The following is a 15,407-nucleotide window of genomic DNA, read 5'->3' on the forward strand; positions in this document are numbered from 1 at the left end:
CTGTTGGCACCCTGAGTCCTAGAAACGAGGACTAAGGCACAGAAAATAGGAGAACAAACAAACGGGCCTACAAACGACTGTGCCACAATATTACGGGACTTGCTCCAGATTCTCAGTTCGCCGCTATGTCACCCTTACACCCTAGAACACTAAGTCCCCAAGTTCATATTGTCCTCACCAAGGTCCATGTCTTCTGCTTTGGGCCTCTGGGTGTAGGGAATTCCCTTGTAGACGGCATCTAGCAGCTTATCCTTGGTCTGGGTCACTGTATCACAATTAATGACCTTGACAGGGATTTCTGTACCGTTCTCACTGTCTGGACAAATGCAGCTCAGGGTCTATGAAACGACAACAGGTACTTGTAAGCAATGTGGGGAACACCATCAGAATATACCAGAGGGAATAACAGGAGACTAACCAGTACTTTGTAGTCAATCTGTTGCCGGATGAGTTTGTCCTCGCTGAGCGAGTACCTGGCCTCTCCGGTGATGGCATCGATGGGCCCTTTCTCCATTTGTTGCTTGATGGCACAAAACAGCATAAATAGCGGCTCTCCGGCACATTCCTAGAAGTAGACGGCACTGTATGTTGTAGTAACAGTATACAGGTAACACTAATAATATGCTGCGGAGAACAGAAGGACACACCTTTAGGAACTTATACAGTAGAAATGTGAACCAGTTCGTCAGCATCTTCTCTGCCACAGACTCCGTCCTGCGGGGACAAGACCAACATTGTAATCATATGTACATGAGGGTCTATACACAGCGCAATAGCCCAATATGCTGGTCGTTGGAGTCCACCAGTGACCAGATGACCGCTGCTGGTTCTCGTATGGACAATCCTATCTGAGCAATGAGAACATTCCAAGTCCTCAGAGTAGTGGAATGGACCATTGAAAATAATGGACAGGAGATTAAGGTGCACCTAGAACTCCAGAAGCTTTAGAAATTTTAAAAATAATATTTTACACATTTGAACACCTTCCCAGTGTTAATCCACCTATTCCCCATATCGGTCATATTTCCCCTTTCCTTAATGTCTCAGATGTCCCCTCTGCTCCCTTTTCTTCCTCCTTTTATTAACGCATTACGCCTCTCCTGTATTTCTCTAATTCTCTCCTATCATCCCTACACCCCTCATTCCCTCCTATCACCCCTACACCTCTCCTTCCATCTCTCCCCCTGTACTTCTAACTCCCTCCTATCACCCCTACACCTCTCCCCCTGTACCTCTCATTCCCTCCTATCACCCCTACACCTCTCCTTCCATCTCTCCCCCTGTACTTCTAACTCCCTCCTATCACCCCTACACCTCTCCCCCTGTACCTCTCATTCCCTCCTATCACCCCTACATCTCTCCTTCCATCTCTCCCCCTGTACTTCTAACTCCCTCCTATCACCCCTACACCTCTCCCCCTGTACCTCTCATTCCCTCCTATCACCCCTACATCTCTCCTTCCATTCTCCCCCTGTACTTCTAACTCCCTCCTATCACCCCTACACCTCTCCCCCTGTACCTCTCATTCCCTCCTATCACCCCTACATCTCTCCTTCCATCTCTCCCCCTGTACTTCTAACTCCCTCCTATCACCCCTACACCTCTCCCCCTGTACCTCTCATTCCCTCCTATCACCCCTACACCTCTCCTTCCATCTCTCCCCCTGTACTCTCTACTTCCCTCCTATCACCCCTACACCTCTCATTCCCTCCTATCACCCCTACACCTCTCCTTCCATCTCTCCCCCTGTACCTCTAATGGTGTGTACACATGGTAGATGTGCCTTAAGATCCTATCCACGATCTGATCAGATAGGATCGTGGATAGGATCCTAAGGCACATCCGATTTGCATCCTATCTTGACTATATAGTGCAGATCTGCACTATATAGACAAGGCAGCCAAGACTTTCTGGCTTCCGATACGTGAACGCGCATTAGGATCGGATCGGGATCGCAAGGGTTAAAACCCTTGCGATCTGCATCCGATTCCGATCCGATGTTGACTAGATCATCAACATTGGAAAGGAAATCGGACCGTGTGTACACAGCATAACTCCCTCCTATCACCCCTACACCTCTCCTTCCATCTCTCCCCCTGTACCTCTCATTCCCTCCTATCACCCCTACACCTCTCCTTTAATCTCTCCCCCTGTACTTCTAACTCCCTCCTATCACCCCTACACCTTTCCATCTGTAACTCTCATTCCTTCCCATCATCCCTACACCTCATTTTATCTCTCCCCCTGTACCTCTCATTCCCTCCTATCACCCCTACACCTCTCCTTCCATCTCTCCACCTGCAGCTCTCACTCCCTCCTCCTATTATTCCTACGAGGTGTAGGGATAATTGGAGGGAGTAAGAGCTGCACTTCCATTTCTCACTCTGTACCTCTTGCCCTCCTCCAATTATCCCTACACCTCTCATTTCATCTCTCCCTATCATCCCAAAACCTCTTCTTCCATCTCTCCCCCTGTACCTCTCTCTCCTGTATCATCCCTGAAAGCCCATTAATCCTTCCCCCCTGTACCTCCTATCATCCCTACACCTCTTCCATCTATCCCCCTGTACCTCCCTGAATACACATACATACACACACTAGCTGTGTTTCCTCACCTGCGCAGTAACAATTTAGGGTGGTTTTTACTCTCCAGATTCTTCTCAATGAGGTCACTCAGCAACTGTTTGAGGAGGACGGTGGCATATTCCATGCGTCCCTGCAGCGACACCATAGTCAGTGAGGCTACATTGCCTCGGTCCCGCATGGAGAAGCTGCGCTGGTTCTCCAGGGTGTGGATGAAGGTCAGGAGAAAGGTCTTGTTGTTCAGGAGCTGGCCAAAGAGTCTAAGGGCTTTCTCCACATTAGGGGGGATCTGGGGGGCAAGAAAGGAAAGATTTCCCGAATAAAAGGATTGTAAACCTAATTGTAGCCAAATAATGAATACATGGCCTCGAGAACTGAAGCGGAGATCAAATGATGTGTATTGAGCTGGGGCTGATCCCAGGTCACCATATGTGACAGGTATTGGGCACAATGACTCCACGGCTCTATACATAAACCAAGCTGAATGAAGACTCAATCACCACAGGGGAGAATAACTCTTCCGAACTTCAGTAAAGAAATAAAACTAGACATCGTCACTTGGTTCGGCCATGAGACCACCCCCCCCCCCCGCCACATTCCCTCATCGGTCTGCAGGGGAAAAGACAACACAGCTTCTAATACCACTCACGTCCAGGTCCTTGAGCACAGGGTGGTCTTCTATGCCCGGGAACAAGACCCGCATGGCATAGGTTTTATAATCCAGAAAAGGGATCTTCACTCCGTCCATGTTATTTGTCAGTTCATTGATGTCGGTCTGGAGCTCAGCAAATGCTTCAGAACAGAACACAGACAATGGTTACTGACAAGAGTGTACATCATACACAAAGCGTTAGGTTACAAGACCAGAGAACAACAGCTATAGAGAGGATACAGGCAGACCATTGAGGAGCATATTTAACAAATGAGATACTTTGATCAAAAACCAGGGCCGGGAGCACTGCGCCTCATTACTGGGTTGGTCATTCGTTCGCTGACACCACTATCCCTGATTACTGGGTGAAGGAATGGCCCAACAGGAGCACTGCACCTCATTAATGCATTACTGGCTGAAGGGATGGCCCAACAGGAGCACTGCACCTCATTACTGCATTACTGGCTGAAAGGATGGCCTGACAGGAGCACTGCACCTCATTACTGCATTACTAGGTGAAGGAATGGCCCAACAGGAGCACTGCACCTCATTACTGCATTACTGGCTGAAGGGATGGCCCAACAGGAGCACTGCCCATCATTACTGCATTACTGGGTGCAGGGATGGCCCGACAGGAGCACTGCCCCTCATTACTGCATTACTGGGTGCAGGGATGGCCTGACAGGAGCACTGCCCCTCATTACTGCATTACTGAGTGAAGGGCTGGCCCGCAGGGAGCACTGCGCATAATTACTGGGTGGAGGGATGGAGCCCCGGGAGCACTACACATAATTACTGGGTGGAGCGATGAAGCCCTGGGAGCACTACACATAATTACTGGGTGGAGGGATGGCCCGTCGGAGGCACTTTACCTCGTTAGTGGGTGGGTCACTGGCCCACTGGGACCACTAACTGATCAATGGATGGAGGGATGGCCCGCCGGGAGCACTGGAGGGTCAAAGCTAGGAGAGACCCCAGAGCACTGGAAGATCAGGCTAGGAGAGACCGAGGAGGAGGAGGAGTTGGATGACCAGTCTACGAGAGACCGCAGAGCAGAAGACAATCAGGCTAGAAGAGACCAAAGAAGGGTCAGCCTAGAATAGACCAGGGAGCAGATGACGATCAGGCTACAAGAGACCCCAGAGCAGAGGTGGATCAGGCTATGGGAGACCCCAGAGCAAAGGAGGATCAGGCTAGGAGAGACCGCAGAGCAGAGGAGGGTCAGGCTAGGAGAGACCGCAGAGCAGAGGAGGGTCAGGTTAGGAGAGACCGCATAGCAGAGAAAGATCAGTCTAGGAGAGACCACGGAGGAGGAGATGGATGACCAGGCTTGGAGAGACTGCAGAGCAGAAGACAATAAGGCTAGAAGAGACCGCAGAGTAGGTTCAGGCTAGGAGAAACCGCAGAGCAGAGGAGGTTCAGGATAGGACAGCATGGATGGTGTAATGGTTAGCATTACTGCCTCACAGCGCTGAGGTCATGGGTTCTATCCCCACCATGTGTTATATATACGGGGCAGTACGGATGGTGTAATGGTTAGCATTACTGCCTTACAGCACGGATGTCATGGGTTCTATTCCCACCATGTGTTATATATACGGGGCAGTACGGATGGTGTAATGGTTAGCATTACTGCCTCACAGCGCTGAGGTCATGGGTTCTATCCCCACCATGTGTTATATATACGGGGCAGTACGGATGGTGTAATGGTTAGCATTACTGCCTCACAGCGCTGAGGTCATGGGTTATTTCCCCACCATGTGTTATATATACGGGGCAGTACGGATGGTGTAATGGTTAGCATTATTGCCTCACAGCACTGAGGTCATGGGGTCTATCCCCACCATGTGTTATATATATGGGGCAGTACGGACGGTGTAATGGTTAGCATTACTGCCTCACAGCGCTGATGTCATGGGTTCTATCCCCACCATGTGTTATATATACGGGGCAGTACGGATGGTGTACATTACTGCCTTACAGCACTGAGGTCATGGGTTCTATCCCCACCATGTGTTATATATACGGGGCAGTACGGACGGTGTAATGGTTATAGCATTACTGCCGCACAGCACTGAGGGCATGGGTTCTATCCCCACCATGTGTTATATATATGGGGCAGTACGGACGGTGTAATGGTTAGCATTACTGCCTCACAGCGCTGATGTCATGGGTTCTATCCCCACCATGTGTTATATATACGGGGCAGTACGGATGGTGTACATTACTGCCTTACAGCACTGAGGTCATGGGTTCTATCCCCACCATGTGTTATATATACGGGGCAGTACGGACGGTGTAATGGTTATAGCATTACTGCCGCACAGCACTGAGGGCATGGGTTCTATCCCCACCATGTGTTATATATACACGGGGCAGTATGGACGGTGTAATGGTTAGTATTACTGCCTCACAGCGCTGAGGTCATGGGTTCTATTCCCACCATGTGTTATATATACGGGGCAGTATGGATGGTGTAATGGTTAGCATTACTGCCTCACAGCGCTGAGGTCATGGGTTCTATTCCCACCATGTGTTATATATACGGGGCAGTATGGATGGTGTAATGGTTAGCATTACTGCCTCACAGCGCTGAGGTCATGGGTTCTATCCCCACCATGTGTTATATATACGGGGCAGTATGGATGGTGTAATGGTTAGCATTACTGCATCACAGCACTGAGGTCATGGGTTCTATCCCCACCATGTGTTATATATACAGGGCAGTACAGATGATGTAATGGTTACATTACTGCCTCACAGCGCTGAGGTCATGGGTTTGATTCCCACCATGGCTCTAACTGTGCGGAGTTTGTATATTCTCCCCGTGCTTGTGTGGGTTTTCTCCGGGTACTCCCGTTTCCTCCCACAATCCAAAAATCTGCAGGTAGGTTAATTAGCTTCGAAAAAAAAAAAAAAATTACCCTAGAATGTGTGTGCGTGTACATGTGGTAGGGAATATAGATTGTAAGCTCCACTGGGGCAGGGACTGATGTGAATGTTGAAATATTCTCTGTAAAACGCTGCGGAATATGTGTGCGCTATATAAATAACTGTTAATAAATAAATAAAGGATAGGAGAGACCACGGAGTAGAAGGATTGGAGGATCAGGCTAGGAGAGACTCTAGAACAGAAGAGGATCAGACTAGCAAAGACCTCAGAGTACAGGAGGAACAAACTAGGAGAGACCCTAGAATAGAAGAAAACGACCAGACTAGGAGAAACCCTACAAAAGAGGAGGAACCCAGGACAGTAATGTTTTAGTTTAGAGGAGTGGACAGCGAAGATCTAGTTGCAATTTGGTTTGTTGTTATTCAGTAACAAAGGGAACTTATTTAAAGAGAATGATTTTTCGGGAAACAGGGATCTGACTTTTATTTGAATTTGAAGAGATGTAACAACAAATAGCACAATCCTATTCTTAATGCTCCCGTAGGGTGACATCACTCACAGGAGTACAGCTGATAGCACTGGGTCTGTGTAATTAATCACAGTGCTGTATTCCCAGCCCCTCTCCATCATCGCAGCTCAGTAAAACGCTTTATTGATAAAGAGAAGAAAACGTACTGAGGGCACTTTCTATGAGATCATCCCCGTTGAATTAACCCTTCAAATGCAACTATACTGTACACTTTACAGGATTTAGTTTTAACCATGACCTCTCCTTCACCAAAAACATAGTAACACAGGACCAACGTTATAGTCTCACCTTCCTTACACTCCAATGCTACCCGTGACTCGAGATTATCCATCTGCATCTGAAGCCTTTTGAGTGTGCGGTCAGCATCCCGCGTTTTCCTTTTGTAAGCAATGAGGACAGCAATGATAGCCAGAAGTAACAGCCCCCCGCCAGCACCGATACCCACAATAGCTGGTAAGGTGAGCGAGCTGTCTAAGTAAATCCTCAGCGTTCCTGGCGAGAACTCCATTCCGCCCACCAAGATCTAACAAGAAGAGAAAACACATTCTTTAATAAATGCAATGGGGGGGGGGGGGATCACATTATGGAGGGAGGGTGGTGGTCTGGATATACATGGGGTGCAGTCAGCAGTGGAGGTGGCCTATGTAGGAAGCAGAATGCCGCCAGAGGAAGGTAGAGTGAAAAATAGAGAGGTTTGATGCAGCATACGACAAAACGAAATCAAGCATAAAAGAAAAAAGTGTGAGGGGAGGAGCTTCTAGAGCGAAGATGAGAAAGATCATGAATTCCAGCAGACAGAAGTAGGGATGGCCATCGACCATCGATGATTCGAAATCATTGATGGTTCATGGCCGATGTCAAATACTTTAGCCATTGACAGTGTATCTATGTGTCAGTAATTCTGACTTAATATCTTATCAGAGATACGTAAATCGCAGTTTAAATGTTGCTAGGTCACTGGCTGTAGTTACAGTGTGAGGCTGCGGTCTATTCACCCGCTACACTGTTGCTATATGACGGACTCCGGAGCAGACTGTAGTCTGTCTCGCGGTATCAGTCTGTCATGCAAAATCTATTAGCCGCTTGTGACTATGGTAGAGGCTGCAACGCCGGGGAGAGAATGCCGCCGGGTATGCGCCTGGATGGCTGAACGCAAAGGGCTGATACCGCGAGACAGACTACAGTCTGCTCTGGAGTCCGTCATATAGCAACAGTGTAGCGGGTGAATAGACCGCAGCCTCACACTGTAACTACAGACAGTGACCTATCAACATTTAAACTGCGATTTACGTAGCTCTGATAAGATATTAAGTCAGAATTACTGACACATAGATACACTGTGTGTCAACCAATGACTGTGCCATTTGCTTCAGAGAACGCATGTGTGTCCACCAATGCCCACATGTATTAAACAGACCAACAAATGTGTGAAATCATATACTTACCTGTTAATTTCACTTGAAATTAATAAAGACCTAATCCGGAAGGTACACGTGACAGTGGGGTCTCACGTTGTAGGGATAGTTATATCCCGCTTTTAAATACATGTTTGTGTATGTATGTGTAAAATTGTGTTTTTATTTCGCTCTTTTTTAGAAATATGAATTAAAAGCTAAATTTTACTTATATCTTTTTTTTCCTTCTGGTGCGCCACACAGAGACATTCTTCTCTCTACCCACGATATTCTGTCATCCATAGCATAGTTTAGCACTATCGATGGCCAGTTGCAGAATTGCCATCGATGGCAATAGACAGAAGTGTAGGAACATGCCACAAGGTGGCAGAGGAGAGAGGAACGCTGGTGGCCCCATAAGTAGGACAGACGGGAAGGCGGCTCCGCAGGTAGGGCAGATGGGAAGTTGGTGGGCCCTATGGGTAGGACAGATGGTAAGGCGGCCCCACGGGTTGGAAAGACGGAAGGCGGCCCCACAGGTAGGACAGACAATGTATGTTGCAGGGAGTCACAGAAGCCACTCCCAGAGGGACATCCTACTCACAGTAACACGGTGCTCTCCGGTCTGACTAGGAGAATCACAGAGGAGCTGAGTGTCAGAAACTGTAAGAGCACACGGCACATCCCCAATCAGAACAGTGTAGTTCAGTTTAGCACCTCCGGGGGCAGCAGGCTGCAAATTTTTCCCCTGTAAAGGAATAAAAGAAGAATGAGTTTGCTGGAATTTACCACTTTAATCTCTTTCCCTGAATCATGCTTTACCACAAATAGTTTTAATAACTACTTAGCCTAAAGAAGTTTCCCTCTTGTCTGCAACCAAAGCATCAGTTGGTCCTTTTTGTAAAAATACCTACACAACCCAAAGTGCGGATACTCCTACAAAATACACAGTTGCCAGTAAGCCTAAGGGCACCTGGCTTTCCCTTCAGTCTTAGGCTTAGTGGTACAGGTCAAGTCTCCCTTATCCGTATATTCCAAAAACATATGTACTGCTCAGCACAAAATGTACAAGAGAAGGTTAAACGGTCTAGCAAACTATGTCCCTCGTTCCACAATGCATTTACGAATTGCATCGCAGTTCCAGATGGTGGGGGAACTGCGCACAGGCAGGACCCATCCCGCACATGTGCAGGACAGGTCCTGAGACCACACTGTGTTTGTTTGTTTTTAAGTGGGTCAACTTGCACAATCGGTGGCTGTCCAAATACTTTTTCGGCCCCACTGTATACAGATTATACATCCCTTAATAGAACACAGTTGCAATAGTTACTCCTCTGTAGATTGCTATGGACTTACTGTAGACACAAGGACTTAGCCAGTAAGGTCACAGCAAGGACGACATTGTAAAGCTAGACCACACTGCACACATCCAATATAGCAAAACCAAGTGAAATGAATAACAAATCAGTGCATTTGCTGTAATATGGCAGCTTCCCACCACACTGCACTTTAATGAAGATGAACACCCACAAATTACAGACCTTAAGGATGACATGAGACCCAGGTTTGATCTCCAAGATGCCGCCAGATCCAAATGATTCCACAGCAGGGTTGGGGTAATAAGTAAATGTGGTGGAGTTCAGAGCGCGCAGGGAAGTTACATTGTCCAAGATGAACCCAAACTCATCCGGCTGAATTCCATCGTCTGGAACAAGCTCCGCACTGGAGGGGTTAATACCGGGAGCCTTGCAAACCATCAAAGTGTCATTCATTATGTGGCAGGTCTGCAAGGAAAGGAAGCATACATGGTTATTAAATGTGAGCAATCCATTACACTGCAACACTCCTACACTCTGTGGTCACACCGCTGATCACCACTCAGTATGGACCATATGGTGTGGAGATAACCTGAGGGTAACGGCCTGTTACTGTGTCCTGGATAAGCCACTGCCACGCGCCTACACTCTGTGGTCACACCGCTGATCACCACTCAGTATGGACCATATGGTGTGGAGATAACCTGAGGGTAACGGCCTGTTACTGTGTCCTGGATAAGCCACTGCCATGCGCCTACACTCTGTGGTCACACCGCTGTAACACCGCTGATCACCACTGAGTATGGACCATATGGTGTACAGATAACCTGAGGGTAACGGCCTGTGACTGTTGTGGATAAGCCAATGCCACGCTCCTACACTCTGGTCACAATGCTGGATCACCACTCAGTATGGACCATATGGTGTACAGATAACCTGAGGGTAACGCCCACTGCCACGCCCCTACACTCTGTGGTCACACCGCTGTAACACCGCTGATCACCACTCACTATGGAGCAGTGCTGCATTTACGCTGGGTTCACATTAGACCACATTAGTGCCTGTATTCTGAACGATCTGAATGAGATATTGTCACCACAGTCTGACCACTAACCTGTTGGGTGCCATGGAGGCCATCTAGGCATATGTGACAAACAAATACAGACATTGCTTTTTGTACCCTTGAAGGGATTTCCCAGTTATACTCACATTGACCGTCTCTATACCGGAATACTTGGCTCGAACCCATGGCTCCTGAATGGTGAGTAAATGTGTACCGGTCACAGTGATTGAGGTGCTGCCACTGTTGAAAGAAGAGTACAGAGGAGACGTCTATCAACCAGGGCCAGATGAAAGGAAGGGAATTACACTGGCCAGAGAAAGATGGCGGCACCCCTACAGACCCGCGCATTACTCACTTAAAGATACTCCAGGTCGGCTCGAGGCGAGAAACACTGGGATCCTCTGTGTACATGTAGCTGACCGCTGTGTTCCGTACACTGGCCTTGTCGATCCTGACCGTAATATCTGCAGAGCTGGGACCCTGAGCAGAGTCTGGTGATATGCAAATGATCTCATAAACATTCCTCCTGTTAGACATGGGTGAGACCACATGTGGCATTAGGGCAGAAGGTCAACCAATGGCTCCGGGTCATTCACAAAACAAAGAAAAGTACCAACTTGACAAAGCGACACTCTGATCCCCTGATAAGTACGGACACCGCGCTGCCAGCATCCAGGTTTCGCCCGCTGATGGTCAGTCGAGTACCACCCGAGGCCGGACCCCTCATGGGGCTCACGTCATAAAAACTGGGAGTCTGAAAGAGTCCGGCATGAATCCATTTAGAGTTATTGATGTATTTTATCAGAGACATTTCCCAACTTTGTGACCTTCATATAAAATGGGATCTTACCACGAAAGTGTACAGCTGGTCAGACTGAGTCCTGTACTCCGCACTGCAGTCTCCAATACACAGCTCCACCACGCCAGGGGCTGGATTAGGGACCAGCGATTCCTCCATCTCGCACACTATCCTTAGGGGGGTGAAAGGGAACAATGGACCAATTACAGGACAAAGCAAAGGTCACTTGACAGCAGCACATTTTCCAGCGAGGAAATATAGCCGAGGGTTGGGATCATTTGGTCTATTGCATTATGGTAGAAAGTCATTAGGTCGAATCCATTAGGTCGACATGCTAAAAGGTCGACATGATTCTAGGTCGACATGGGAAAAGGTCGACATGATTCTAGGTCGAAAGGTCATTAGTTCGACAGGTCATTAGTTCGACATTGTCTATGTCGACATTCACAAGGTCGACATGGGGTTTTTCACTGTTTTTTTACCTGAATGTCAACACAGTCGACATGGACACACTTTAAAGTGCACTGCATCCCCTCGCATCGCTCGCTATGCGTCGGGCACGGTGCCTCGCTACGCTCGGCACACTATTTTATTCTCCCACCACACAGTAGGGCATGAAATACCGCCTGTCGGCACATGTTGGCTCAAAAAACAGTGAAAAACTCCATGTCGACCTTGTGAATGTCGACATAGACAATGTCGAACTAATGACCTTGTCGAACTAATGACCTGTCGAACTAATGACCTTTCGAACTAGAATCATGTCGATCTTTTCCCATGTCGACCTAGAGTCATGTCGACCTTTTAGCATGTCGACCTAATGGATTCGACCTAATGACTTTCTACCATAATGCAGTAGACCAAATGACCGCATCCCATAGCCGATTATCTATATAGAATATACAACAAAGTTATTTACGTCTGTCTGTTCATACCAGCATCACTCAAAACCTACTGCGTGAATTTGGATGGTGCGTAGTGTAGAGATCCAGAAAGCATCTGAGGTGCGTATTCTCTCCATGTGAAATCAGCGAGAGGAGAAATAGGCGCTCGGCTGGTGCAGCCTCCTGAAGTCTCTACATACAGGTATCTATATCTCATTACTGCATAGTGTAGAGACCCAGAAAGCATCTGAGGTGTGTATTCTCTCCACGTGACATCAGCAAGAGGGGAAATAGGCACTTGTCTGGTGCAGCCTCCTGAGGTCTCTACATACAGGTATCTATACCTCATTACTGCATAGTATAGAGACACAGAAAGCATCTGAGGTGTGTATTCTCTCCACGTGACATCAGCAAGAGGGGAAATAGGCACTTGGCTGGTGCAGCCTCCTGAAGTCTCTACATACAGGTATCTATACCTCATTACTGTATAGTATAGAGACACAGAAAGCATCTGAGGTGTGTATTCTCTCCACGTGACATCAGCGAGAGGAGAAATAGGTGCTCGGCTGGTGCAGCCTCCTAAAGTCTCTACATACAGGTATCTATACCTCATTACTGTCTAGTGTAGAGACCCAGAAAGCATCTGAGGTGTGTATTCTCTCCACGTGACATCAGCAAGAGGGGAAATAGGCACTCGGCTGGTGCAGCCTCCTGAAGTCCAAAAGGACAGTATGTATATAAATAGACTTCTAGGGACGGTGTATGAATTATGGAGATAACTTGTTTTTTTTCCCCATAGGACAGCCACACGAACAAAACCACGAGATGTCACACACACACACACACACACACATTATAGTGAAAAATGTGCCTATACATAATATGGGATATGGGCCAGCAAGTATGGGTATCCTATCAGACACTTTCATTTTCAGCTGAAAAAAACATTCTAATAACCTAATGGGGCTATTCTTCTAAGATAATTTTGGGGGGGGGGGGGGGGGGGCTAAAATTTTTTGGGGTACAACACATGTTATACCCCAAAAATCCACGTGTTATCGCCATATAATTAGGCCTCCTGGGGCTTCTTATCAGGGATTACAATTCATGTACCTCAGGAACACATGAGAAGTGCTCAGGTTAAACCTTTAAAGGCTTCAAGTTTTGCCTTAGAATATGTACTGATAAAGGTCTGTTGTTCATACTTTATTATTATTATAAGAATTAAAAGCTGCCACTAGGTGGCACACCTTCTAAGTTTGGTAGTGGTGTATAGAAGATGACACCAGGCACTAGTGATGTTAAAATAGTTTATATAGGAGATAAAAACGAACCACAAATAACAAATTCCAAGCGGTATGTGATCACATTGTTGACGGTTACAATTTCAAAATATATAATGTCGACAAACCAATTAAAATGTTGACATTGACCAACAGGTCGACAGACAACATGGTGACAACTATAGAATGTCACCAAGTTCACATTGTCAAAATTCTTAGAAGGCGGATGGCTAGGTCTATGCGCCTACGATAAGATTGGGCATATGAACTAGATTGAGGTTATGGTTAGGTTATTGTTAGGAATCATGAATAGGGCGAATGGCACATATATTTTGTGAATACATGTACAAACAATATAACTGGTTATTCCGCACACTACACTATTCTACATCATCAAGTTCGGCCTAATTTCCTGCAGAACATTATATAAACCTTACCTCTCGGCGCTGACATACTGCGAGGGCACTGATGCACACTGCACGCCCGCCACCTGAACCCACACCTCTCGGAAGTACAAGCCAAGGTTAGCGCCACTAATGGTCACTTTGGTACCGCCCTCTCTCGGGCCAGTAAGTGGATGAATCTAGAAAGGGACAGAAGTAGGAGTGTGACAGCTGGAGAGAGTAGTAGTAACATTAGCTTTATGGCCATTGTAGACCTTGAAAGACTTAAAGTTGTGTCCTTAAATATTTACTGACAAAAGGTCTGATGTGCATAAGGGGAAACCACCCCTGACCCCCCTCCCCCCTATCACAACTTCATCACAAACCAATCCGCTTTAATACACTCCTGCAGTGTCCTTACAAGCTCTTGTGCACATTAAATAGTCATTATTTTATATACAGTATCCTGTATTTTGGGCATATTAACACATTGAGGCTCTAAGCAAATTTTGCTGATCTTTTATTAGAACCACTTAGAGCGTTAGCTCGCACAATGACATAACACTGACCTCATAAATTTGGGGATTGGTACAGCGCGTGTTCTTTTTGCCAAGATGCATCCAGTTGGTCTTGGGGTTTGCGCAATACTGGCGGAGGAGGCACTTATTATCTGATACACACCAGCCGCACTCGAAGCGTGGATCCGCCTTCAGGCAGAGACCACAGCTCTCCCGCTGAGCAGGACATTTGTACAGCAAAGCTGAGAGGAAGAGAGAAGTGCACTATGAGACGTCATACAGTAGGCCATGTTGTGAGGGAGAGAGAAAGAAAGAGAGGGGAGAGGGAAAGGGGAGAGAGAAAGAGGGGGGGCGCAGAGAGGAAGAGGTGCATTGTTAGACAGTATATACCTGACACCGTGCTGGGAAGGAGAGGGAGAGAAAGAATAAAGGAGAGGGAGAGGTGCACGGTGAGCTGGTACACACAAGGTTATGTGTGTCATGTATCCCAAGTTGGGCTCCTGTCTTGTACCTTTAAAAGTGGGCGGTTTATCAATGTAAAAATGTCCGTCCCACACGATGGAGAAATCAACAGACAGGTCACCAGATTCATTCCCTTCATAGGTGTACTGCAACACAACAGACCATAAATACGCATCAGTATCTCATCATCAATGATACCAGTCAGCTACCAAAGTCCGGTAATCTCTCCTTGGTAATACACAGTGAGTACAGGCATCTCAGCTGTCACGTTCTATTAAAAAGAGATAGTATTGTGACAGCTGGTAAGTCCGTGCTCACGCGATGATCCGTGTACCGTGACAAAGTGCCGCAAAGGTGTCGTGATATTAGGAAAATCCTACCTGCTGTGAAGGTGCGTGATAAAAGACGCAGCGATGTCTATAGAAAGCAACACGTCCCATATTCAGCCCGCTAACTAAGCAATAAACATGCGCTATTTCACTCTAAACGTACGGACCAAACTTCGCAGGTCCCTGGGGATGCGCTCTGCTGCTGTCGGGGAAGCGGTGCTGGGGAAAAGGAGAGCCGCCAATGCCGGCGAGAAGGAGATCTGCCTCCACTCCCCACATCACCACACCTTGGGGTCCATTTATCAATGGATCACATATG

General features: G+C 47.3%; 1 protein-coding gene across 1 annotated transcript in view; it reads right to left on the reverse strand.

Moving 5' to 3' along the window:
- PLXNA3 (plexin A3) overlaps positions 1 to 15,407 on the reverse strand; it is an 83,265-nt gene that overhangs the window by 7,705 nt on the left and 60,153 nt on the right. Inside the window, exons 11-25 of the mRNA XM_083161065.1 lie at positions 14,809 to 14,905; positions 14,349 to 14,539; positions 13,834 to 13,979; positions 11,281 to 11,401; positions 11,048 to 11,184; positions 10,786 to 10,956; positions 10,577 to 10,670; positions 9,593 to 9,835; positions 8,656 to 8,799; positions 6,946 to 7,180; positions 3,233 to 3,375; positions 2,616 to 2,872; positions 648 to 714; positions 419 to 565; positions 179 to 338 (exon numbers count right to left, since the gene is read on the reverse strand). Coding sequence (XP_083017191.1) covers positions 179 to 338; positions 419 to 565; positions 648 to 714; positions 2,616 to 2,872; positions 3,233 to 3,375; positions 6,946 to 7,180; positions 8,656 to 8,799; positions 9,593 to 9,835; positions 10,577 to 10,670; positions 10,786 to 10,956; positions 11,048 to 11,184; positions 11,281 to 11,401; positions 13,834 to 13,979; positions 14,349 to 14,539; positions 14,809 to 14,905 — 2,353 coding nt within the window. The remainder of the gene's footprint in view (positions 1 to 178; positions 339 to 418; positions 566 to 647; positions 715 to 2,615; positions 2,873 to 3,232; positions 3,376 to 6,945; positions 7,181 to 8,655; positions 8,800 to 9,592; positions 9,836 to 10,576; positions 10,671 to 10,785; positions 10,957 to 11,047; positions 11,185 to 11,280; positions 11,402 to 13,833; positions 13,980 to 14,348; positions 14,540 to 14,808; positions 14,906 to 15,407) is intronic.

Source organism: Crinia signifera, chromosome 9 (genome assembly GCF_055691185.1).
Source record: "Crinia signifera chromosome 9, ASM5569118v1, whole genome shotgun sequence".
In the NCBI taxonomy this organism is placed as follows: Eukaryota; Metazoa; Chordata; class Amphibia; order Anura; family Myobatrachidae; genus Crinia; species Crinia signifera.